Genomic DNA, 24,435 nt, shown 5'->3' on the forward strand with positions numbered 1-24,435 from the left:
GCCCTTGGACAGGGCGGGCAGTAACAGTTCAGGCTCAGGCCTCTAGCAGGGGCTGAACAAACACAGTATCAGCCCGGGCCCTTGGCTCGGGCGGGGCACCAAACACAAGTCTAGCTAGTTCTGGCCCTCTGGATCAGGACAGAGCAGTGGCAAAGTCAAAGGGGGCCCAGCCCTTGGTTCGGGCGGGGCACCAAACACAAGTCCAGTTAGCTCTGGCCCTCTGGATCAGGACAGAGCAGTGGCAAAGCCAAAGGGGCCCAGCCCTTGGTTCGGGCGGGGCACCAAACACAAGTCTAATTAGCTCTGGCCCTTTGGGTCAGGGCAGAGCAGTGGCAAAGCCAAAGGGGCCCAGCCCTTGGTTCGGGCGGGGCACCAAATGCAAGTCTAATTAGCTCTGGCCCTTTGGGTCAGGACAGAGCAGTGGCAAAGCCAAAGGGGCCCAGCCCTTGGTTCGGGCCAGGAAGCCACTAGCCGTTACCTTCATCACCCAACTAAAACCTCTCCAGCGCATCATCAAAGATCTACAAACTACCCTGAAAGATGATCCTTCACTCTCCAAGATCTTGGGAGACAGGCCAGTCCTCGCTTATAGACAGCCTCCCAAGCTGAAGCACATACTCACTAGCAACCACACACCACACAACAAAAACACTAACCCAGGAACCTATCCTTGCAACAAAGCCCGATGCCAACTCTGTCCACATACCTATTCAAGTGTCACCATAATAGGACCCAATCACATTAGCCACACCATCAGTGGCTCGTTCACCTGCATATCTACCAATGTGATATATGCCATCATGTGCTAGCAATGTCCCTCTGCCATGTACATTGGCCAAATCAGTCAGTCTCTATGCAAAAGAATAAATGGACACAAATCTGACATCAGGAATCATAACATTCAAAAATCAGTAGAAGAACACTTCAACCTGTCTGGTCACTCAGTAACAGATTTAAGGGTGGCAATTTTGCAACAGAAAAGCTTAACAAACAGACTGCAACTAGAAACTGCTGAACTTGAATTAATATGCAAACTAGATACAATCAATTTAGGCTTCAATAGAGACAAGGAATGGCTGAGCCATTACACACATTGACTCTATTTCCCCATGTTAAGTATCCTCACACCGTCTTGTCAAACTGTCTTAAATGGGCTTCTTGATTATCACTACAAAAGTTTTTTTTTCCTGCTAGCACATCTTAATTAATTAGCCTCTTAGAGTTGATTGGGAAACTCCCACCTTTTCATGTTCTCTGCATGTATAGATATCTCCTCACTATAAGTTCCATTCTATGCATCCAGCGAAGTGGGCCCACGAAAGCTTATGCTCAAATACATTTGTTAGTCTCTAGGTGCCACAAATACGCCTGTTCTTTTTGTGGAACAGACTAACATGTCTGCTACTCTGAAACATGCCAATTTAGTGACTGTTTGGAAATTTGAATTGAAATTGAAACATTAATACACACTTTAAAAGCATATACGGTGTATGATAAAATACATGTATCGGAAAGTATAATAGATTTGAAAAGTAGGAACATAGACTAGCTTCCTTATACAGCTGTGGTTTTCATGACAGTGTCAGTGCATTCATTTCGGTGATGTTTGTCAACCTAATAATTTCAAATGATGATTTGTAAGCAAAGTCTAAACGAGCTCTCCCTGACAGCTAATGATGAGGTGGAGGGAAAGGCTTCAGGACCAGATTGTATTTACATTCACACCTAATCTACCTACGTATCCAGCAAACAGAGCTGTGTTGCCCAAGTGATAGATTTTGGCTGGGGTTGGGTTACAAATCACTTGAATGCCGGGGGTAGGGGTAGGGGAATGAAATGTTTTTGTTTTTATTGTATGAATAAAGGGCAGTTGAACCGTACTTAGCCTGTGCTGATTGAGGGCATGAAGAGAGAGGGTGGGGACCTGTCCCTCTCCACTGTTTAAAGACAGAGCTGATTAGGCTCCATAGAGAGTCTTTTATTCTGTTAAGTGACCACTGCAGCTGAACTCACTGACAATCAGGTCTAAGTGCTTAGTCCTGCAGTGGGGACAGTGTTCCTGTGGGGACAGTGTTCCTGTGTAAGAGACGGCCCAGACTGCACTAGCAGTGAGCGAAGTTCCCCCACTGAGAGCTCAGCTGAGATCACTGAGAGCTGGGGGAACCTCAAGACACCAACTCGCAGAGGTCACAGGGGCAGGTGGCGGCAGAAGGTGGCTGTGCCTGGCCATTGGCAACAGAGCGGTGGAGTGAACGGTGGCACAACGAACAGCAGTGGGCAGAGCGAACAGTGAGCAGCTGGAGGAATGCGCAAGGTGCTTTCTTGCCCCCAACCTGGAAGGTGAACTCACATGAAAGCACCTCTGAACTCTGAGTCTCCACTGACCAAAGACAACACCAGTGACTGGGGTGTGGTGGACGGAAAAGTGAGGGGCATGTTAAAGAAACATTTGTTTGTTGGACTATATTTTAGTGACTTTGCTCCAGAATGCTAGATTTGTGACTGAGAATGGAAACTTACATAAATGTTTCCTACTAGGTCAAGATTTTTAAAATGCATTATTTGCCAAGGTTGTTATCTCACATCGTTGCTATCTTGAGAGGTCATTATGTTGGGGAGCTTCTGTACTAAACATTTTTATTATTATAATTAATTTTTACATAAGAATGGTCATACTGGGTCAGACCAATGGTACACATAGCCCAATATCCTGTCTTCCGACAGTGGTCAAGGCCAGGTGCTTCAGAGGGAATGAACAGAACAGGTAATCATCAAGTGATCCATCCCCTGTTGCCCATTCCCAGCTTTTGGCAAAATAGCTAGGGACACTCAAAACATGGTGTTGAATCCCTCCCCAACCTGGCTAATAGCCACTGTTGGACCTATTCTCCAGGAATTTATCTAGTTCTTTTTTTAATCCTGTTATAGTTTTGGTCTTCACAGTATCCCCTGGCAAAGAGTTCCACGGGTTGACTTTATGTTGTGTGAAGAAGTACTTCTTTTTGTTTTTATAAAACCTGCTGCCTATTAATTTCATTGGGTGACTGCTAGTTCTTCCGTTATGTGAAGGATTAAATAAAATTTCCTTATTCACTTTCTTCACATCAGTCAAGATTTTATAGACCTCTTTCATATCCCTCTTAGTTGTCTCTTTTCTAAGCTGAAAATTCCCAGTCATTCTAATTTCTCCTCCTGTTTCATACCACTAATCGTTTTAGTTGCCCATCTCTGTACCTTTTCCAATTCCAATATATATATTTTTAGGATGGGTGACCAGATCTGCACACAGTATTCAAGGTGTGGGCGTACTATGGATTTATATAGAGGCAATATGATATTTTCTGTCTTATTATCTATCCCTTTCTTTAAAAAGCAAAGGTTTCAGAGTAGCAGCCGTGTTAGTCTGTATCGCAAAAAGAACAGGAGTCCTTGTAGCACCTTAGAGACTAACAAATTTATTTGAGCATAAGCTTTCATGGGCTACATCCGATGAAGTGGACTGTAGCCCACAAAAGCTTATGCTCAAATGAATGTGTTAGTCTCTAAGGTGCCACAAGTGCTCCTGCTCTTTTTAAAAAAGCAAACAGAATGTTGGGAATCATTGCCTGCCACTGCACACTGAGTGGATGTTTTCAAAGAACTGTCCACAGTGACTCCAAGATCTCTTTCAGCTAATTCAGATTCCTTCATTTTGTATGTATAGTTGAGATTGTTTTCCAATGTGCATTGCTTTACATTTATCGACACTGAATTTCATCTGTCATTTTTGTTGCCCAGTCACCCAGTTTTGTGAGAATCCTTTGTAATTCTTCGCAGTCTGCCTGTGACTTAACTACCTTGAATAGTTTTGTATCACCTGCAAATTTTGCCACATCTCTGTTTTCCCATTTTTCCAGATCATTTATGTGTATGTTGAAAAGTAATGGTCCCAGTACCGACGCCTCAGGGATACCACTATTTATCTCTCTCCATTCTGAAAACTGATAATTTATTCCTACCTTTTGTTTCCCATCTTTTAACCAGTTACTGATCCGTGAGAGGACTTCTCTCTTATCCCATGAAGGCTTACTTTTCAAAAGTCAATTTAAATTAAATATTTTTTTAAATTTATATTTTTTTAGAAATCTAGACCTGTTATATGTTTTGGTATAACTTGCATTATTCTTATGTTAAATTTGCATCATCCTAACAAAACATTGGTCCTGACACCCCCTCTGTAAATTCAAACATCCTCTCTAATTTCAATTCCTGGGGAAACCACTGGGCAGGTAGGCAGACAATAGGTATCTGTACCTGGTGGTGTAGGGTCCTTGTGTGAGCCAGAAGCACCAGTTCCACCTACTCCTCTTTCAACTATGGAATATCAGAGTTGATTTTTGATTCCCTTAAGAATCTAGATACAGGTTACTGAGCTAAACTCTCTATGGTCTAATGGTGCACTAGCACTGGGGCTCCCCTACTGTGAGTTGAAATCACTAAAGAGCTGGAAATGCTGAGCTGAGAGCACTGAGTACTGTGCTAACTAGTGGGGGAGCCTGAAGCTATACTGTGGAACAGAGCAGCTGGCAGAGTGGAGTGGAGCAGTTTGGGGAGCCACGGAGTGAGTGGAATCGAGCAGTTTGTGGGGACGGCTGGAGCAGATCATGGGATGGCTGGTGGAGCAGAGCAGCTGGCAGAGCAGAGCAGCTGTGGGATGGGTGGAGTGGCCCACGGAGCAAGCGGAGCCGAGCAGTTTGTAGGGATGGCTGGAGCGGATCACGGGATGGCTGGTGGAGCAGAGCAGCTGGCGGAGCAGAGCAGTTTGTGGGGACGGCTGGAGTGGATCACGGGACGGCTGGTGGAGCAGAGCAGCTGGCAGAGCAGAGCAGCTGTGGGACGGGTGGAGCGGCCCACGGAGCGAGTGGAGCCGAGCAGTTTGTGGGGACGGCTGGAGCGGATCACGGGACGGCTGGTGGAGCAGAGCAGCTGGCGGAGCAGAGCAGTTTGTGGGGACGGCTGGAGCGGATCACGGGACGGCTGGTAGAGCAGAGCAGCTGTGGGACGGGTGGAGCGTCCCACAGAGTGAGCGGAGCCGAGCAGTTTGTGGGGACGACTGGAGCAGATCACGGGACGGCTGGTGGAGCAGAGCAGCTGGCGGAGCAGAGCAGTTTGTGGGGATGGCTGGAGTGGATCACGGGACGGCTGGTGGAGCAGAGCAGCTGGCAGAGCGGAGCAGCTGTGGGATGAGTGGAGTGGCCCACGGAGCGAGCGGAGCCGAGCAGTTTGTAGGGATGGCTGGAGCGGATCATGGGATGGCTGGTGGAGCAGAGCAGCTGGCGGAGCAGAGCAGTTTGTGGGGATGGCTGGAGCGGATCACGGGACGGCTGGTGGAGCAGAGCAGCTGGCGGAGCAGAGCAGTTTGTGGGGACGGCTGGAGCGAATCACGGGACGGCTGGTAGAGCAGAGCAGCTGTGGGACGAGTGGAGCGGCCCACAGAGCGAGCAGAGCCGAGCAGTTTGTGGGGACAGCTGGAGCGGATCACGGGACGGCTGGTGGAGCAGAGCAGTTTGTGGGGACGGCTGGAGCGGATCACGGGACGGCTGGTGGAACAGAGCAGCTGGAGGAGCAGAGTGGAGTTGCTGGTGAAGCGGAGCAGTTCGTGGAGAAGGCGGAAGCAGAACCCCACGGAGAGGCAGGGCAGTTGGCCCTGGACCACGTAAGGTGCCCCTTTCTACCCAGGCTGTGGGGGGGGACCTCTGCAGATAGACTCTCGAACTCTGGGGCTGCACTGACCCGGGACAGAGACTTTTGGGTTGCAGGACTTTTGGGACTGTGGCTGATCTTTGGGTTGCTGGACTCTAGGGACATTTCAGGTATTGGACTTTGGAGCCTTGGGGTGATTTGGGGGTTGCCAGACTCAAGAGCCCAGGGAAAAGGACACGGCCCAATTTCCTGGGGTGGGTTTTTGCTCACGGTTTGGTCTATGAATTCTAGTTGAGGTGTTTCCCAATTTAATGCTTGTTGTTTATCTCTTGTTATTAAACATTTTCTGCTACACCGAGACTCTGTGCTTGCGAGAGGGGAAGTATTGCCTCTTCGAGGCACCCCGGGGTGTGTGTAAGATTTTCCCAGGTCACTGGGTGGGAGCTCGAGCTGGTTTGGATTACGTTGTAGAGAAGGGACCCCTACGTATTGAACCTGGCCCTTGCTGCTATCAATTCGGCCTGGCAGAAGGGTTACATGTGGGTGAGAGCTTTCCCATCTCGGGATGATCCCACTGAGAAGGGCAGAGGACCAGGGAGGGGGCTTGTCCCCCAAGCCTGGCAGAGGTGTGAGCAAGGGGCAGGGCAAGGGCCAATTCGAATACCCAGTGGAGGTCCGGGTCTTTGGCGGCACTTTGGCGGTGGGTCCTTCACTTGCTCCGGGTCTTCTGCGGCATTGAAGGATCTGCCACCGAAATGCTACCGAAGACCCAGAGTGAGTGAAGGATCCGCTGCCGAAGTGCCACTGAAGACCCGGATCGTCACTAGGCCCTCTGCTTTAGGCTGCAGGGCCCTCTGAGGTGTAGGCCCAGGGCCCGATTCAAGGGTATCGGGGGAATCGGCCTAAAGCCGGCCCTGCCAGGGGGCTTTGTGCCTCTGTCATTGCTTTCCACTACTCCTCAGAAGGTGTCTCCTGGGTGTGCTTCCCCTGGCCGCTCTGAGCCAGAACCCAGTGTTGGGGGCTGTGTGCCCAGGGGTGCAGCGCACTAAAGAACACCCAGAGGCTGCCAGCGTGAAGGCACTTCCATTGCCACAATGCATTTATTACCTTTGGGATTTCCCAGTCAGGCACTACCGGGCTCGGCAGCCGGCACATCCTCCCCACCCTCAATGCTCACGCCTGCCCCCAGGGCTGCCCCAGGGCCCAGCACAAGAGGCACTTTCTCTGAGTGCTGGTCCCTAGTGCCGACCTGCAGCTACTAAGCTGCTGAGCCGGGACAGGGGCAGCAGCCCAGCAGGTGTGTCTCGTTCCCAGAGTCCGTGGCACTTAGTGTCTAACCACCGCAGGGCTGTCCTCAGGCTGGCTCTCTCTCCTGTGTCGCTCGGCCTGTCCCGCTGGCACCGCTCACACATCGCCAGCTTCCCTGGGAACGACAGGAAGGAGAGAACCTATGAACTCAGCCGATTCTTTTCAAACTTTTGGATGCAAGTTATCTGGTCCTGATGATTTAAAAATATTTCACGTTCCTAGTGCATAGAATCACAGAAACGTAGGGTTGGAAGGGACCTCGAGAGGTCATTTAGTCCAGGCCCTTGTGCTGAGGCAGGACTGCGTAAACTGAGCTCATTCCTGACAGGTGTTTGCTTCACCTGTTCTTAAAAAAAGACGGTTACTTACCTTTGTAACTGTTGTTCTTCGAGATGTGTTGCTCATATCCATTCCAGTTAGGTGTGTGCGCCGCGCGTGCACATTCGTCGGAAAACTTTTACCCTAGCAACTCGGTGGGCCGGCAGGTCGCCCCCTAGAGTGGCGCCACCATGGCGCTTGATATATATCCCTGCCGGCCCACCCGCTCCTCAGTTCCTTCTTGCCGGCTACTCCGACAGTGGGGAAGGAGGGCGGGTGTGGAATGGATATGAGCAACACATCTCGAAGAACAACAGTTACAAAGGTAAGTAACCGTCTTTTCTTCTTCGAGTGATTGCTCACATCCATTCCAGTTAGGTGAATCCCAAGCCTTATGTAGGCGGTGGGGTCGGAGTGAAATGTGGCAGAATGAAAACTGCTGAGCCAGAGGCTACAGCATCTCCTGACTATTGAACCGGGCATACTGCGAAGCAAAGGTATGGACCGAGGACCAATGGAGCTGCGCGACAGATCTCGTGGGTAGGAACACGAGCCAGCAAGGCGGCAGATGAAGCCTGAGCCCTGGTAAACTGCACGATGATGTGGCTTGGGGAAAATATGAGCCAAATCATAACAAGTTCGGAAGTCTGCCATCACCCGAGATGTGATCCTCTGAGAGGAAAACAAGCAAGCCCTCCCTTTGGCCCGCTACCGTGACAGAGCTGGGGCACCTTACGAAATGGTTCTGGCAGCGCAATATAAATGCGAGCACTCCACAGATGTCCAAGGAGTGCAATGGTTGTGCCCATTGCGTTGAGCTGTGGGTAACATGAAAGGCCGAAACCACCTTAGGGAGGAAAGCCGGGTGCGGTCATAACTGCACCTTGTCTTTGTGAAACCTAGTGTACGGCGGAACCCTCGTAAGAGCTCTGAGCTCGGAGACCCGTCTGGCCGATGTAACAGCTACGAGGAAAGTTTGTCGTCCAAGACGGGTATATCAGAGGGCCAGTCGTGAACGGCTCGACTGGGGGAGACATAAGTCTGATTAAAACTAGGTTGAGGTCCCAGGTTGGGGCTGGCGGCGCACCCGAGGGTGCAAGCTCTCCAAGCCCTTGAGGGATCTCGAACCCATAGAGCATGAGAACACGGAACGTCCACCTTAGCCTGGCTGGAAGGTAGAGATGGTTGCTGAGTGTATCCTCAGCGATGATACTGCCAGGACCTGCCGCTGAAGGCCAGAGGTAGGCCAAATAGAGGGGGTCGAGACCTCAGCAGGAGCAAGATCGAGCGTATTGCAGCTGTAGAAGAAATGCTTCCACCTGGCCCGGTACGTTGACCAGGTGGAAGGCTTCCTGTCACCCCGGCTCAGTTACGCAGCGGCCACACCGTGAGGCGAAGAGGCTGCAGGTCCGAGTGACGAAGCCTGTTGTTGCCCTGAGTGATGAGGTCTGGTGGGGTGGCAGGGTAATTGGGTCTGTTATTGACAGGCCGAGCAACGTGGTATATCAGTGCTGCCTGGACCACTCTGGAGTGATCATGATGATGCGCGCTCTGCCCCTGCGGAGTTTGAGCAGGACCTAATGAACCAGTGGGAACAGTGGGAAGGCATAATGGAGTTGGCCTTTCCACGGCATCAGGAATGCGCCCAAGACCGATCCTGAGGAGAGACTTTGGAAGGAGCAGAACATCTGGCATTTTCTGCTCTCTCGGTGAGTGAACAGGTCTATGTGAGGAAACATCTCCGCTTCTGGACAGCAGAACGCCTCACATGGGGCAGAGTGATCACTCGTAAGACAGGAAAGACCTGCTGAGTCCAAGCGCCAAGACGTTCCGAACGCCTGGGAGAAGGGACGTCACCAGCTCCATCGAGTAGGCCATGCAAAAGTCCCGGAAATGGATGGCCTCCTGACAAAAAAGTGGGGGGGAGGACCATGTCCCTCCCTGGATACTTATGAAGCACATGGCCGCTGTGTTGGCTGTAAACACCGAGATACAACGGCCTCGCAGCTGCCGCTGGAACCCCTGGTACGCCAGGCGGACTACTCTCATTTTTGGGGCATTGAAGTGGAATGCCAGCTCCCGAGAAGACCAAAGGCCTTAAGCTCGGAGGTGACCGTGAGCACTTGAGCAGAGAGATGATGCGTCCGTCGTCAGGGGCAGTGAGGGCTGGGGCGGAGGAAACCGCCTCCCTGCCCACACCAGGGAGGGAGTTAGCCACCACTCTAGGGAGCCTAAGGTGCTCGAGGGAACGGTGACTACCATGACCATTGGCTCCCTGTCCGGGTGGTACGCCGAGGTGAGTCGGACTTGGAAAGGACGGAGGCGGAGCTTGGCATGTTTGGTTACCAACTTGCGGGCAACCATGGACCCAGGAGACTGAGACAAGTACGAGCCGAGGTCGTTGGGAAAGCCTGCAGACCTCAGATGATTGTTGCCATCGCCTAAAACCGCAGTTGTGATAAGCAGGCTCCGGCTAGGTAGGAGACCAAGATAGCTCCTAGGAAGTCCAACCTCTGCGTGGGAACCAGAGTGGATTGCTCTATAGTGATCATCAGGCCTCGACCTGTGAATAAGACCGTGACGATGCCCACGCGCTGAGTGGTTTGTGTCTCAGAGTCTCCTCGGATAAGCGAATCGTCCAGATACGGAAAAACGCATATCCGACATCAGCGAAGGTAGGCGGCGACTATGGCCGTAAACCAGAAGTACTGACAGTCAGCTAGAAGGCGGAGGTATCTCCTGTGCGGAGGGAAGATGGCGTAGCGAAAGTACGCGTCCTTCATATCCAGGGCGGCATAGTAGCCCCCAGGAGGCAAGGATGGAATAATGGTTCCCAGGGATACCGTGCAGAACTTCAACCTTATCCTAAACCGGTTGAGTCCGTGCAGGACTAGGAAGGTCTGAGACCTGCGTTCGAGTGGGGAACTAGGGCATAACGGGAGTAAAACCCCTTGCCCCTTTCGTCCATCGGCGTCTGCACCTCTTGTACGAGGCATTGCTCGTGAGAGGGGTCCCTGAACGGGGACAGGGCTGGAATAAATTAGAGGTGGTATCTATGCTCCACCGTGCGCAGGATCTAGCGATCTGAAATTAACTAGGGCCACGCCAGGAGAAAGCGGGATTGGGATCCCGGTCTGTGACTGGTACACCGCCCTCAGGCGCACCTTGGAAGGTTCGTCTGCGACCGCCTTGGCCTCGCCGTTTGCCAAAGTCCTGTCTCTGGCTAGGCACAGAGTATGGCGGGTGGGGGCAGAAAGGCCTGCGTTTGGTCGCTGGCAAATGCATGCTGAGAGAGCGCATTAGGACCCTATCGTGCATTAGGCTTGGCAGCCTGGGGCTGTCTTTGCCGCGAAAGGCCTTTACCACAAAGGGTAATCCGGAATGGCATACTGCAGCTCCGGCCGGAGGTTTAAAACCTGGAGCCATGAGATGCACCTCATGGCGACACCAAAGGCCAGAGTCCTGGCTGGAGAGTCTGCTGCATCGAACGAGGCCTGGAGGGATGCTCTGGGTACCTTTTTCTTTTCCCCCGTCCTCCAAGACGGCAGCGAACTCTTGGCCGGTTTCGGGGCTGGCGCCCGCTGGCCATCATATCAGAATCGTGGTCCTGAGCATAAGATCTGCGCATGTGGGATGACACGCATGCGTGTCCGAATGGCCATGGAGGTACTAAAAGAAGGCACAGGCAGAGTCTCTGACTCTATCGGACCTTGCCCAACTCGGCACCGGGAGCCGGCACCGGGATGCGTACTGGTACCTGGAACGAGATCCAGACCCGCAACCAGAATGGTGCCTGGAGGTTGACCGAGATCTCGAGGCTCGGGGAGAGGCTACAGGAGTCAAGGTACCTGTCGCGGTGCCGGGAGTCGGAATGGTGCCGATAGCGGGTCGGCGAATGGGATACCGACCGGTGCAGCGAGTGCGACTAGTACCGATGAGGAAAACAGCACCGGGACTGCAAGTGGTGTCGGGCGTGCCGACAGGATCTGGAGTGTCTGCGGGACCGTGATCATGAACGGTGCCGCTCTGCTGTGCTGACAGAGGATGGTCACATGAAGAGACTGTATTACCCGCACCGGCGGTGCCGGGGTCAGGCAGCATCGACTCTGTCATGGCAATGAGATCCCTCGCCGTTGGTAATGCCTCCAGCATGGAGGGAACAGCAGGCTCAACCACAGTGCATACTGGGGAGCTGTCAGGCACCGGATACGAAGGCCCTCATGGGACCGGGATCGACGGTACCGAGGTCGTCAGAGCTTCGGTGGGCGTCGGTGCCGGGCGATCCGAGTTAGATGAGCTGTGTGGCTGCGGTGCCGTCGGCACGGAAGCAGCAGGAGCAATAAGCTCAACCACGGCGCGCGCCGGGGAGCCGTCAGGCACCGGATTCCACGGCCCTTGTGGGACTGGAATCGATGGTGCCGACGTTGTCGGTGCCTCAGAGGTGTCGGTGCCGGGCAATCCGACTAGACGAGCTGGCTGCGGCGCCGTTGGCACGGAAGCAGCAGGAGCAGTAGCTCAACCACGGCGCGTGCCGGGGAGCCGTCAGGCACCGGATTCTACGGCCTTTATGGGACCGGGATCGACGGTGCCGACGTCGTCGGTGTCGCAGCAAGTGTCGGTGCGGGGCGATCCGACTGAGACGAGCTCTCTGGCTGCGGTGCCGTTGGCACGGAAGCAGCAGGAGCAATAGCTCAACCACGGCGCGTGCCGGGGAGCCGTCAGGCACCGGATTCTACGGCCCTTGTGGGACCGGGATCGACGGTGCCGACGTCGTCGGTGCCGCAGCAGGTGCTGGTGCCAGGCGATCCGACTAGACGAGCTCTTTGGCTGCGGTGCCGTTGGCACGGAAGCAGCAGGAGCAGAAGCTCAACCACGGCGCGTGCCGGGGAGCCGTCAGGCACCGGATTCTACGGCCCTTGTGGGACCGGGATCGACGGTGCCGACGTCGTCGGTGCCGCAGCAGGTGTTGGTGCCAGGCGATCCGACTTAGACGAGCTCTCTGGCTGCGGTGCCGATGGCACGGAAGCAGCAGGAGCAGTAGCTCAACCACGGCGCGTGCCGGGGAGCCGTCAGGCACCGGATTCTACGGCCCTTGTGCGACCGGGATCGACGGTGCCGACGTCGTTGGTGCCTCAGCAGGTGTCGGTGCCGGGCGATCCGACTTAGACGAGCTCTCTGGCTGCGGTGCAGTCGGCACGGAAGCAGCAGGAGCAGTAAGCTCTACCACGGCGCGTGCCGGGGAGCTGTTAGGCACCGGATTCAATGGCCCTGGGGGACTGGAATCGACGGTGCCGATGCCATCGGTGCCTCTGCAGGTGTCGGTGCCGGGCCATCCGACTTAGGCGAGCTCTCTGGCTGCGATGCAGGTGGCACGGAAGCAGCAGGAGCAGGGGGCTCTACCACGGCGTGTGCCGGGGAGCCGTCAGGCACCAGCAGGAATTGTAGGCTCTCTCAACCTCGGAGGAAGGGAGCGGTGCCGAGTCGACTTCGGTGCCGGCGACGGCCGGTGCCGAAAGGCCTTGGCAGTACCGGCGGAGTCCGGTGCCGAGGAGGCGCTTCTGCCAGCCGCTTGATCGTCGCTCGGCGCCCAAGGTGGAGGGGTAAGTGAAAGTCCCGCTCCTTTTTGTTCTCGGCTTAAAAGCCTTGCAAATGGGGTACTTAGCTGTCAAGTGATTCCCTGAGGCACTTCAAACAGGAGTCGTGTGGATCTCCCTTCGGCATCGGCTTCTGGCAGGCCGAGCCCATTTTAAAACCCGGTGAGCCGTGCATGGGCTCCGGCACCGGGTTCATGGAAGGGGCTACTTCCTGAACCCCGCTAACAATTATCAATCTAACTATGTTAGCAGAGAAAAAACGTATAACTACACAAATATATATATAAAGGAATTATAACTGTATAACTATATACGAGAACTACGAGTAGCTAGGGAAGTGGAGGTCAGCTAAGCCGCGCTCCACTGTTCCAACGACCGACACGGGCGGTAAGAAGGAACTGAGGAGCGGGTGGGCCGGCAGGGATATATATCAAGCGCCATGGTGGCGCCACTCTAGGGGGCGACCTGCCGGCCCACCGAGTTGCTAGGGTAAAAGTTTTCCGACGAATGTGCACGCGCGGCGCACACACCTAACTGGAATGGATATGAGCAATCACTCGAAGAAGAACTTCCAGTGACGGGGATTCCACAACCTCCCTTGGACGCATGTTCCAGAGCTTAGCTCCCTTTAGAGTTGGAAAGTTTTTCCTAATAACAACCCTAATCTCCCCTGCTGCAGATTAAGCCCATTGCTACTTGTCCTGCCTTCAGCGGACACAGAGAACAATTGATCCCCATCCTCTGTATAACAGCCCGTAACATAGTTGAAGACTGTTCTCGGGTCCCCATTCAGTCTCTTTTCTCAGGGCTAAACATGCCCAGTTTGTTTGACCTTTCCTCATAGTTCAGGTTCTCTAAACCTTTCATCATTTCTGTGCTCTCCTCTGGACTCTCTCCAATTTGTCCCCATCTTTCCTAAAGTGCAGCACCCAGCCCTGGACACCGCATCCAGCTGAGGCCTCCCCAGTGCCAAGCAGAATGGGACAGTTACCTCCTGTTTCTGACACACAACACTCCTGTTAATACAGGCAAGGATGATATTAGCCTCTTCCCAACTGCATCCCGCTGGTGACTGATATTTAGTGTGCAAGCCGCTGGATCTCCCAGTCCCTTTGCAGCAGTGCTGCCGCTGCTGCTTAGCTCTCATGCCATCCCTTGGACAGCACAAAGCCACCAGGGGCATTATGTGCCATGTAACAAGGTGGCTGTGACATTCCCCTGGTGTTATCCGGACTGGTGATCTGCTAGGTCACCCCAATCCTTGACTCTGGGAGCCAGCCTGATCCTGCTCTGCTGTAAGAACCCCACTCCTGTGCTGTTCACGCACAGCCTCTGCCATGTAAGCTGCTCCCAGCTACATGAGTGAGCACTCTTGGCCAGCCGCCACTTGGATTGTGCAAGCAAATGACACTAGCCAATATCTCCAGTCCCAGACTCAACCCTAGGAACCTCCGTCCTGCAGTGCGCAGTTATGCCCACTGGATGCTGCAAGCTTATACAAGTTCATCAATTTAACAAAGAAATTGATATGTACCAGGCTTGTTATCCCAAGGGGAGTCTGTGACATGCTGCAAACCAAAGCCACTGCTCCAGGCAGAACAAACTGTGAGCAGAGTCAGACTGAGCTCAAGCCGGACATCTGGTGGTGAGCTGTGGAAAGGACATCAGGAGCTCACCTCCTTTGCATGGGCCCACCCACACTGCCTAGCATGATGGATTGCCTGCCCAAATGGTCACTTTGGCTGGCAGGAGTAATAAAGGGTTGTTATTGCTGGTTATGTGAATCAAGGACAGAGAGACTCGCCCTCAACTAAGCAGCACTTGCTAGGCAAGGGACATGGGTTCCAAAGAACAACAAAATCAGGTAAACTGGGGGCGTAGTAGGGTTCTGGGGATCAAATAGCCTGTTGCTGCTTCTCTTTTCACTGTAGTTATACAGCTAATTTAGAGTCTATTAAGGGTCTTGTTACATACTGCAAAGCTGAAATCACTGTTATCTAGATATCATATCCAATTTGGGCTGGTAGTTCTGATGCAGAAAGACTGTCTGGGTGCACCAGCAGTGAGATTCCTCTATTAACAGCTGAGATCACTGAGAGCTGTATTAACGATGGCTAGTAGAGAGGCATGGCACGTGGTGAAGACTAGAGCAGAACCCCATGGAGAGGTGTGGCAATTGGGTGTTGAGGGCCCCACCCAGGCTGGGAGGTGAACTCTGCAGATGAACTTCTGAACTCTGGGACTGCATTGACCGAGAACAGTAACTGTGAGTGGGGGGACTGTTGGGTTGCTGGACTTAAGACCTGAGGGGAAAAGGACACTTGCTTGGGGGTGGGTCTTTTGTTCATGGTTTGTGTTTATGAACCCTAGGGGTGGTGTTTTCCCATATTAATGCTGAGTTACTTCCCTGCTTTTATTAAAAGGTTTTGTTACACTCAGGCTCGGTGCTTGTGAGAGGGGAAGTATTGCCCCTTAGAGGCACCCAGGGGGGTGTGTAATAGTCCCAGGTCACTGGGTGGGGGCTCAAGCCAGTTTTGTGTTGTATTGTTGAAAAGGAACCCCTAGGTACTGAACCTGGCCCTTGCTGCTGCCAACTCTGATGGGCAGAAGGGTTTCACACACTTATTAATTACAAAGATAGATTTTAAGTGATTATAAGTCAAAGCACAACATGTCAGATTTGGTCAAATGAAAAAAAGCAAACACATTCTAAGCTGATCTTAACACTTTCACTGCCCTTGCAAACTTAGATGCTTCTCACCACAGGCTGGCTGGTTGCCCTTCAGACAGGCTCTCCCCTTTGATCACTGCTTCAGTCATTTAGTGGTGATGATGTCTGTAGATCAAGTTGGAAGAGAGAGGAAGAAGATGGCAAACGTCTCTCCCTTTTATCATGTTCTTTCTTTCCTCTTGGCTTTGCCTCCCCCTGCAGAGTCAGGTGAGCATCACCTCATCGTGGTCCCAAACTGACCAAGGGAAGGGGGGTGACTCACTCAAGAGTCCAACAGATCCTTTGTTGCTGCCTAGGCCAGCGTCCTTTGTTCCTGTGAGGCTGGGCTGAGTTTGTCCCATCCATGCCCTGATGAGGTGTGAACTGCCCCTCTGCTCCTGGAGAGTTTTGCCTGGGCTTGTTTTAAGCCATGAGGACACATTTTCAGCCTCATAACTATATACATGAAATTAGAACCTATAACATCACTATAGCAACAATGCTCAGTGCATCATAAGCCTTCCGAAGACACTCAACATGACAAACTTTGCACTGGATACCACACAATCATGTTATACGGACAAACATGGGGGTGCAGGGTGTTCCCCCAAGGTACAGAGTGTCACAGTGGCACTCACCTCTTGTGAGCACCCCTTATCCAAGTGTGTGTGCCTGCACTCTCTGTTTGTGGTGGGTCTTCAGCGACTCAGCCCTCTGGCCAAGTCACACAGTCTGTATGTGAAATATAAATCAACCCCCTTCTGGGGTAAACAGTCCAACAGGGGCCTATCTCCATGCCCCTCAATTGGCCTCTCTCTCCCTGTAGCCCTCCCTGAGCTCAGGTCCTTACTTAGCCCAGCAGTCTGTAAATGGTCTCAGCCCTGGTCTTGAGCTGTACCCCCAGGGCTCCATCCCTGGAAGCGATGTCTTCCCCCTCTCCTGGCCTTTCTGGCCCCAGCACTCCAACTGGGCCACTAAACAGTTCAGTTCCCCTTCAAGATATGCATCAAAGTCCAGGCCACCTCTCCAGTGGCTAATGGGGCCTCCGGGTCCTAGCCTAGGGACCCTAAGAATAGCATCCATCCGCCACATACCTTTAACTAAACTGCTACAATTCCCTGGGCCATTTGCCTGTGGCCCCAGAACATTCTTCGGCCTTGTCCTGGCTGAGTCCAAGCAGCCAGCATGGAGCTCCTTCTTGCTCCCTTGGCCCCTACCAGCAACTGCTCCCATCCAGGTCCTGGAGGTCCTTCAGGCAGCCAGGAGCACCAAGTTAACTCCTCTGGCTCCTGGCAGCAACTGCTCTTTGCTCTGCACTGCAGCTCTTTTTATATGGGCCTGCTGGGCCCTGATTGGCTGCTCCCTGCAGCCCCATCTGAGCGGCTGCATGCCATGCGGCCTCTCTAGGCCACTTGGAGGACTCACTTCCACTGCTTCTTTCTGGGATGGGGTGTGGTAGGACCCTGAGGCCTCTAGCAGGGTCACATGCCTCTATGATGTTCTGTCCTGAATCATGTCTGGGGCAGGATGCCTGTGAGGGACAGGTGTCTGACACCATCCAGCCGTCGTGTTTTTGGTTTTCCAGGGGGTCTTTTCCTGCCTTCTTTCATTGGCTCAAAGTTGAAGCTGGTTCTCACAGAGAAGCTGGCAGGCATTTGGAGTAGACGAACATGCCACCTTAGAGACCACTGGGTGAGTGTTTGAGAGAGCGGGACGTGTTTCATTAGAAAGTGCATCTTTTCATTCTACTTGGATTCAAACCATTGGAGGGGTTTGATTTTTTGAAGATGCGTCTTCTAGATGGTGTCCAACTTCACGCAGCTTTCCCCATTTTGTATCTACGCATTTGGTCTTTCCTTCCTACGTGCACTTGCTGTTAGCGAAGTCCATCTTGTGGATTTCAGACTGATTCTCCACTTCATGAAGGTCAGTTTGAATTCTAGTTCTGTCCCCCAAAGTGCTTGCACCCCCTCCAGCTTGGTGTCACCCACACATTTTATAGGCATGCTCTCTGCTCCATTCATTACTGAAAATATTGAATAGTCCTGGCCCAGGACTGCCCCCCCCCCACTAGAGACATCCTCCCAGTTTGATAGCTAACTGGTGGTTCTACTCTTTAAGTATGTTTTTGCAACCAGTTCTCCACCCACTTACAGTCATTTCTTCTAGTTGGCTTATGAGAATGTCATTTGGGACTGTGTCAAAGGCTTTACTAAAATCAAGTATCAGAGGGGTCGCTGTGTTAGTCTGGATCTATAAAAAGCGACAGAGTCCTGTGGCACCTTATAGTCTATAAGGTGCCACGGGACTCTTTGTCGCTCTTTACTAAAATCAAGATAAGTCATGTCTGCTCCTCTCTACGCATCCACTAAGACAGTAACCCAGCCAAAGAAGAAAAATAGGTTGGTTCGGTGTGATTTGCTCTCAACAAATTCACGTTAGCTCTCACTTATCACCCTCTTACCCTCCAGGTCTCCGCTGGCTTTCAACACAGCCAATGGCTGCTGTCAGGGTTTCGCTCCATTTCAAGGGCAGTTGTGGCAGTCACACTCTGCACCAGTGCTTGGCAGGCCACCTCGTGATGGGTGATTTGTGAGTCTCCGTTCAAGCTTCGTCTCTGCATGACTTGCCCCGCTCCTGGGAGAAAAGGCTGAAGTGGGGGAACTTCTTACCTCCTGACCAGCTTGGGGCACCCGATTCCTCTTCCCTGGCAGGAGATTTGCTCCGAGCCGTAAGATTCCAGGAGAAGAGTCTCGGGAAAGGGAAATGACATTGGTTCTAGTGTGTGCTGGTGCCAGTTTGCCCCCCTGGGCTGCAATGGGGAGAGGCAGCATGGTCGGACCACCTCGGCCCTTTCTTACCAGGAGCCAGTCTGCCGTCCTATACATGTAACTGCCAGCCCTGGTTACTCCCACCCAGCTCAGTTTGGGTTGCTTTCGGCAGGCGCGACCGGCTCCTTCACTCGCTGGCTGGAGAGAAGGTTCTGAGAGAGGAGTTCAGGATATTTGATGGGAGTCCCTTTACCTTCTCTGGACTGAGCTGTCTTTCTCCGTTTTCCCCAGAGCTGCTCCTGAGAGATGGGAGAGTGTCCCCGATAATCGCTTGCCCATCCTTGCCACCACGCTGCGACTGGCTCCCGAGGGCGGTTGCGAATCAGGCACCAGCTGCAGAGAGAGACCACGTGGTAATGCTTATCCTGACGTGTGTTTGTAAGGCAGCCATCACTGTGCCACCGGGGCACAGCCTGTGCGGTTTGGAGCAAGAGAAATTAGCACTGCAGCCGCAGAGCTGAGCAATCTGCTCAGAGCTCAGCTGTCCCTGGGGGTCCCTGAGGAGATGTACTGGGATGTCTCCTGTGATGAAGTGGGACTGTTCTTAATGTTTCCTTTGAATACTGTGTGAGTGCCTCAGTTTTCCCTATGCATTTCTTAGGACTCCAGTGTGCATAAATGGCCGACATTCTGTCTCCTGGCCACAAATGGCCGGTGCCCTTCCCCCCTGCAAGGGGATGGCTAAAGGTGAACAAAGATCAGGTGACCTCCTGGCCCGGGAAAAAGGCCAGAAAGGAGGGGCTGAAGGGGGTTTCAGTTTGGGGCTGGTTAGGGACGAGGAGTGAGGGCAGACGGGGTTGTCTAGCTCGCTGGGCCCAAGAATGGACCCAGCCGAGGGGTTCAGTTCGCTGTATCTACAAGCTCTGTTTTAGACCCTGTTCCTGTCATCGAATAAACTTCTGTTTTACTGGCTGGCTGAGAGTCACGTCTGACTGCGAAGTGGGGGTGCAGGACCCTATGGCTTCCCCAGGACCCCGCTGGGGTGGGCTCGCTGTGGGAAACGCATGGAGGGGCAGAGGATGCCAAATGCTCCAAAGAGAGACCCAGGAGGTGAAGCCGTGTGAGCTTCTTGCCCTGGAGACAGTCTGCTCTGAGGGAGAGGAGGTTCCCCAAAGTCCTGCCTGGCTTTGTGGGGAGCAGTTCCAGAGCATCGCTCGGGGACTCTGTGACATCTCCAACTCCAGCTTCGACCTCAGACTCGACCCCCAGATCCCCTCCAGGTCCCACAGAACAAGGGGATGGAGAGGACCCCCAGGGCAGTCCCCCACATGTGGGAACAGAGAGGGGCCCCAACGGCCTCCTGGCCCCTGGCACATGGGGACAGAGAGGGGACCCCAGGGCATCCAAGCCCCTGGCACGTGGGGACAGAGAGGGGACCCCTCAGCATCCTGTCCCTCTCCCTGGCCCCAGAGCCCCAGGTGAGCTGCCCTCGCAGCCCTGCGGTTATGAAGCCAACGCCTTCTGTGCCTGGCCGTCAGGTTCAGCCTCCAGGCAGGGCAGCTGAATGACCTGCACCCGCTAGGCCCATCACTGGCCTAGGGCTGCAGCGAGCCTGTCCTGGCTGGCGCCGCTCGCCTCACGCCCAGGTGCCATACCTGTGCAGGGGAGCTGGTGGAGGAGCTGCCCGCACTGAGCACCAGGCTGTGCGGGACATGGATGGCGGGGTCCTTGGTGGTGATGGAGAGCCCCCGCTGCAGGATGTCCGCCAGCCGGCTCCAGAGCGAGAACACAGCGTCAGGGTGTGCCTGGTGCAGCCGCAGGTAATAAACCTTCCCCGTGACCACCTGCACCCGCAGCAGGCGCCGGCTGCTGTCCTGCACCGACAGTCTGACATATCTCAACGGAAGAAGCCTGGAGCCAAGGGAAAGCACAGGATGCCCGAGTCCCCAGGGACAGGAACGAGTGGCTGGACGGTGCCTGGGGCCCTGCGCTGGCTCTGGGGTGTGCACAGGGTCTGGCAGCAGGAGGGCCACGCCCGCCCCACTGAGAACTCGCAGGGAAGGGCCCCAAAGGGACCGTCTGCAGAGCCTCATGCCTCCGCACAGGGACCAGCTAACGAGGGAGGAGACACAACATGAGCAGCCAGACAGGAGCTGGCTTACAAAGGGTTAATGGCACACAACTCCCTGTCAGCATGGCAGTGACCCCGAATTAGCACCTGGGGGTGTCTGGGCTCACTCTCTGAAGGAGCAGGACAAGGGGGTGCTGGGGCCCCCCAGATTTAGCAGCACAACGGCAGCATCCCCAGGCACCCCAGCCACGTGGGGCCAGCAGGAGCTTTTTTGGCGCCCTGGGCGGCGGAAGGTTCCACCCCCAAAATGCCGCCGATGACCGAGGTGGCCAAAGATCCAGCCGCCGTGGTTGCCGCCCCTCAAATGTTAGTGCCCTAGGCGACCGCCTATGTCACCTAATGGTTTGCGCCGGCCCTGGGGGCTGGTGTCACAGAGTGTCTAGGGCAGGGGTAGGCAACCTATGGCATGGGTGCCGAAGGCGGCACATGAACTGGTTTTCAGTGGCACTCGCATTGCCCAGGTCCTGGCCACCAGTCCAGGGGGCTCTGCATTTTAATTTAATTTTAAATTAAGCTTCTTAAACATTTTAAAAACCTTCTTTACTTTACATACAACAATCGTTTAGTTATATATTAAAGACTTATAGAAAGAGACCTTCTAAAAACGTTAAAATGTATTACTGGCACGTGAAACCTTAAATCAGAGTGAATAAATGAAGACTCGGCACAGCACTTTGGAAAGGTTGCCGACCCTTGGTCTAGGGGAACACAGGTGACAGACACAATGTGGGCTCCACCAGGCCCCATGGCCGGAGCTGCGGGCCAGGGCACTGCAGTCAGCATGCTGCACATGGGAGAAGGGCAAGGGCAGGGGGGCGTCCTGCCCTGGCCCGAGTGGGGCGGGATTCGGTGGGACCCAACAGGCTTTTCCATCTCAGATGTCTAACAGCTAAATCCCAGCACCTGAGAGCTCCCTGCTAAGCTCCCCACCACCACCCTGTTCCTCACCTGCTAAGGGCCATGGAGGGCTCCTGGGGCTGGTCCGCCCTCCCGAGGGGGCTTTCTCCCAGCACTGCGAGCCTGGCGATCAGGAGCACATTGGGGAGGGGTAGGCAGGGCTCTGAGGACGTCACCCCCAGAGTCACCAGTGTGGGGGCGTTATGGATATCCACCCAGTTCCCCTGCTTCGTCACCTGCAACAAGAAGGCCCTGGGTCAACAGCAGGAGATGGAAATGGACCCTCACTGAGACACTACAGGACCATCCCCTGCCCACACACACACATGCCCTGCCAAGCCACTGGCCTCAGAAGAGGGGATGTACCCCCAAGATTCGCTCAATCGCATAACAGAGCCAATCATCAGCTCCAAGGTGCCTTTCCTCCCGGTCTTCCATGGGCTCTGAGAGCTCGCTGCTCCCTGGGTCTGAGGCTAGCACCCAGTGAAAAATCATCCCCATCACGAAGCCACTGGCAGCCCTGGCACTAACTGGCCCCCTTGGCCTGCCGACATGGCAGGTGGAGGCTCAGCTCCTCTCTCCCAGGGGCAAGACTGTGGGGTGGAGGCTCAGAGCTTTAATACAGCTTTGGTTCCTTATCCCCTTCCCCACACCTGGGGTTTGACCCTAGTACTTTCAGCACCACACCAAAGCCCTGTGCCCCTTGTATGCAAAGAGTAGCTCCACTCCCTACAGCAGCAGTAGGCTGTTATCCTCTGGTAGGCCAGCCACTAGAAAGGGATGCTACCCAATCTGACAGTGCCGCTGCTCCCATTCTCAAAGGATCACTGGGCACCTCCAGGCTGTGCGCCCCTCCCACCAAACAGATGCTGGGCCTGGCCCCCTCAACCAGCTCCAAACTGCTTATTAATTGGGTTTCTGATGGGGCCCCTCATCTAGGCTGCTAGAAGGGACAAGACAGCACGCTAATGCATGCACGCGGCACGTCCCATGGCTGCTGCCACCTTGCAACCCTGGAGGTGTCGACCTCTCCATTCCCCAGCACCAAACTTGGCACACAGGTGATACCCATGAAAGGGTTAATTCACCACACCCCAAGGCTCACTAATTAGCCAATGACCGTCGGTTCTGATGATCTAATCTTTCTAAGTAGTGTTTTCATTGGCTGCTAAGCATGTACTGGACTTTAGGTCTGTTCCAAGGGGAGATGTGTGGCTGTACTCCGGAGAGAGGAAGCCGTCACCCGCAGGTCAGCGTGAGCGCTAGAACTGCCCTAGCCAGCCAGCGTGTGCGAGGGAGGAGAGCACGAACATCTGGGGCAGGATCGAGCCAGAGGACATGGGCTGGGGCTGGCTATGTATAGAGGTGCAAAGATAGATACAGAGGGCTGCTGGAGGATGGACAGATCTTCCTACAGATCAATCCCACATCAACGTCACATTCCGTGTCTGACCCACCCCCAAGGAACTCACTGCCCCGGAAACTGGGCCTGCCCCTCTCCGTCCCAGGGGAGAGTCCACAGCAGCACTGGCCTGGCACAGTTCAGGGGCTCCACAGCTTGCCCCATTAGGTGCTTTTTCAGCCTCTTCCTGCTGTGATTTGGCCCATCCTATCACCACCAAACTGGAAACCCCACCCCGTTGCTTGGCCTCAGGGCCCTGGGCAGGAGCAGCAGCTGGGAGAGGGGGCTCAGCAGAGGCAGAGAGCTGGGTCCCACATGGGCAACACGGGGTGGGGGGAGAATACTCCTTTCCTCTGGTCTTTCAGGTGGACAGTGGGTGGAGGAGGATTCCAAGTCTACGATATGGTGTTGAACACGTCAGTGGCTAATCAAACCAGCCGGGATGGTCTCCACACTGAGACCTGCAGGGGCTGAGACCCGGCCGAGCCCACAGTGAGGTGGTTTGATCCTTGCAAGGCTTTTGCAGGTGATCAGGGTGCAATGGGCAGCAGGGAAGAGGCAGCATTTCTTGCCTGTTCATGTACGTTCGGGGCTATGGGGCAGAGTAATCGGGGGACTGGAGCCAACCTCACTTGCAGGCTTGGCTAGATTTCTAAGCAGAGCTGATTTGTTGGGAATAGCAGGGGACAGCGCTGCCAGGTGCTCCCAGAAAAGGCCTTTAGTCTCCCCATCACCTGTGCTCTGGGCAGAGGGTTCCCCTAGGAGCAGGCTTCACCCCACAGCGCAGACAGCACCCCAGGACAGCTGCAACCCTTGTCAGAGCTGGGCTGCAGAGACACAGCCACTGTGCCCAGGGGGGTTCCTGCCACCCACCCCAGGGACTCTCCCAGGCCTGGCGACAGAAGCACAAGGCCCTGGAGCAGGATGCCCGAACTGTGAGTTCAGGTCTTCCTCTGCCCCAGCCTTTGGGACCATAAAGCAAACAGGTGGTAACATCTGCTGGAGCATAGGAGTTTGGCCCCCACCGAGGGACACTATCCTGCCCGGAACGGGGAGACAGAGCCTGGGACGACTTGCCATTAATTCATTGCTCGGGCCGCCGTAGCAGGGCCAGACAGAGGCAGGTTAAAGCAGTAGGAGGCCCTCTGGGCCAGGCAGAAGTACCTGGATGAAATTACTTTCAAACACTGCCGACTTGGCGAAAAGGTTGTAATCTGGAGAGCGGAGGAGCTGGCAGAGTATCCCACCTTCCACGCCGAGGTGCACGCCCGAGGCCGGGTCATCAGCCAGGAACAGGCTGCAGCCACTGCTCGCATGGAAGCGCCTGCAGCCGGCCATGCAGCCCTCGGGAGCCGCTGGTTAGAGACACAGCAGGCTGCTTCTGTCTGCGACAGCCACTCAGCATTTCTACTGCTCCTCTGCGCCACAGGCAGGGCCAGGCCAGGCCCCATCTGCAGCCTGCCTGGGGCCTGCAGCCCAGCAGAGTTTGTGATGTCACAATAACCGGCAGGTGACCTCTGCCCTGGCTAGGGCCTGGGAAAGGCCTGCCAAGGGGCACTGAGGACAGGGCAAGGCACAAGCATTTGCAGTGCCCGGGAGCTGCTTGGCCGTCCCGCTGCAGC

General features: G+C 54.3%; 1 protein-coding gene across 1 annotated transcript; it reads right to left on the reverse strand.

Moving 5' to 3' along the window:
- Positions 1-6,916: 6,916 nt before the first annotated feature.
- On the reverse strand, positions 6,917-24,151 carry LOC127051226 (Golgi associated RAB2 interactor protein 1A-like). The gene is made up of 6 exons (XM_050953283.1): positions 23,978-24,151; positions 21,463-21,647; positions 20,039-20,294; positions 18,637-18,776; positions 18,285-18,364; positions 6,917-7,105 (listed from the first exon to the last, which is right to left on the reverse strand). Exons 1-6 carry the CDS (start codon positions 24,149-24,151, stop codon positions 6,921-6,923), a joined length of 1,020 nt encoding a protein of 339 aa, XP_050809240.1. The 3' UTR covers positions 6,917-6,920.
- Between the last annotated feature and the right edge of the window lie 284 nt (positions 24,152-24,435).

This window comes from Gopherus flavomarginatus, chromosome 1, assembly GCF_025201925.1.
Source record: "Gopherus flavomarginatus isolate rGopFla2 chromosome 1, rGopFla2.mat.asm, whole genome shotgun sequence".
NCBI lineage: Eukaryota > Metazoa > Chordata > Testudines > Testudinidae > Gopherus > Gopherus flavomarginatus.

What these genes read in the sequence shown, in the direction of transcription:
- LOC127051226 (XM_050953283.1), bottom strand. Translation starts at nt 24,151, where the DNA reads ATGGCCGGCTGCAGGCGCTTCCATGCGAGCAGTGGCTGCAGCCTGTTC. An exon ending in TTGAAAGTAATTTCATCCAG is followed by an intron (nt 21,648 to 23,977) that starts GTACTTCTGCCT and finishes TTCTTGTTGCAG; the next exon opens with GTGACGAAGCAGGGGAACTG. An exon ending in TGCCCCAAGCTGGTCAGGAG is followed by an intron (nt 7,106 to 18,284) that starts GTAAGAAGTTCC and finishes TGTCGTTCCCAG; the next exon opens with GGAAGCTGGCGATGTGTGAG.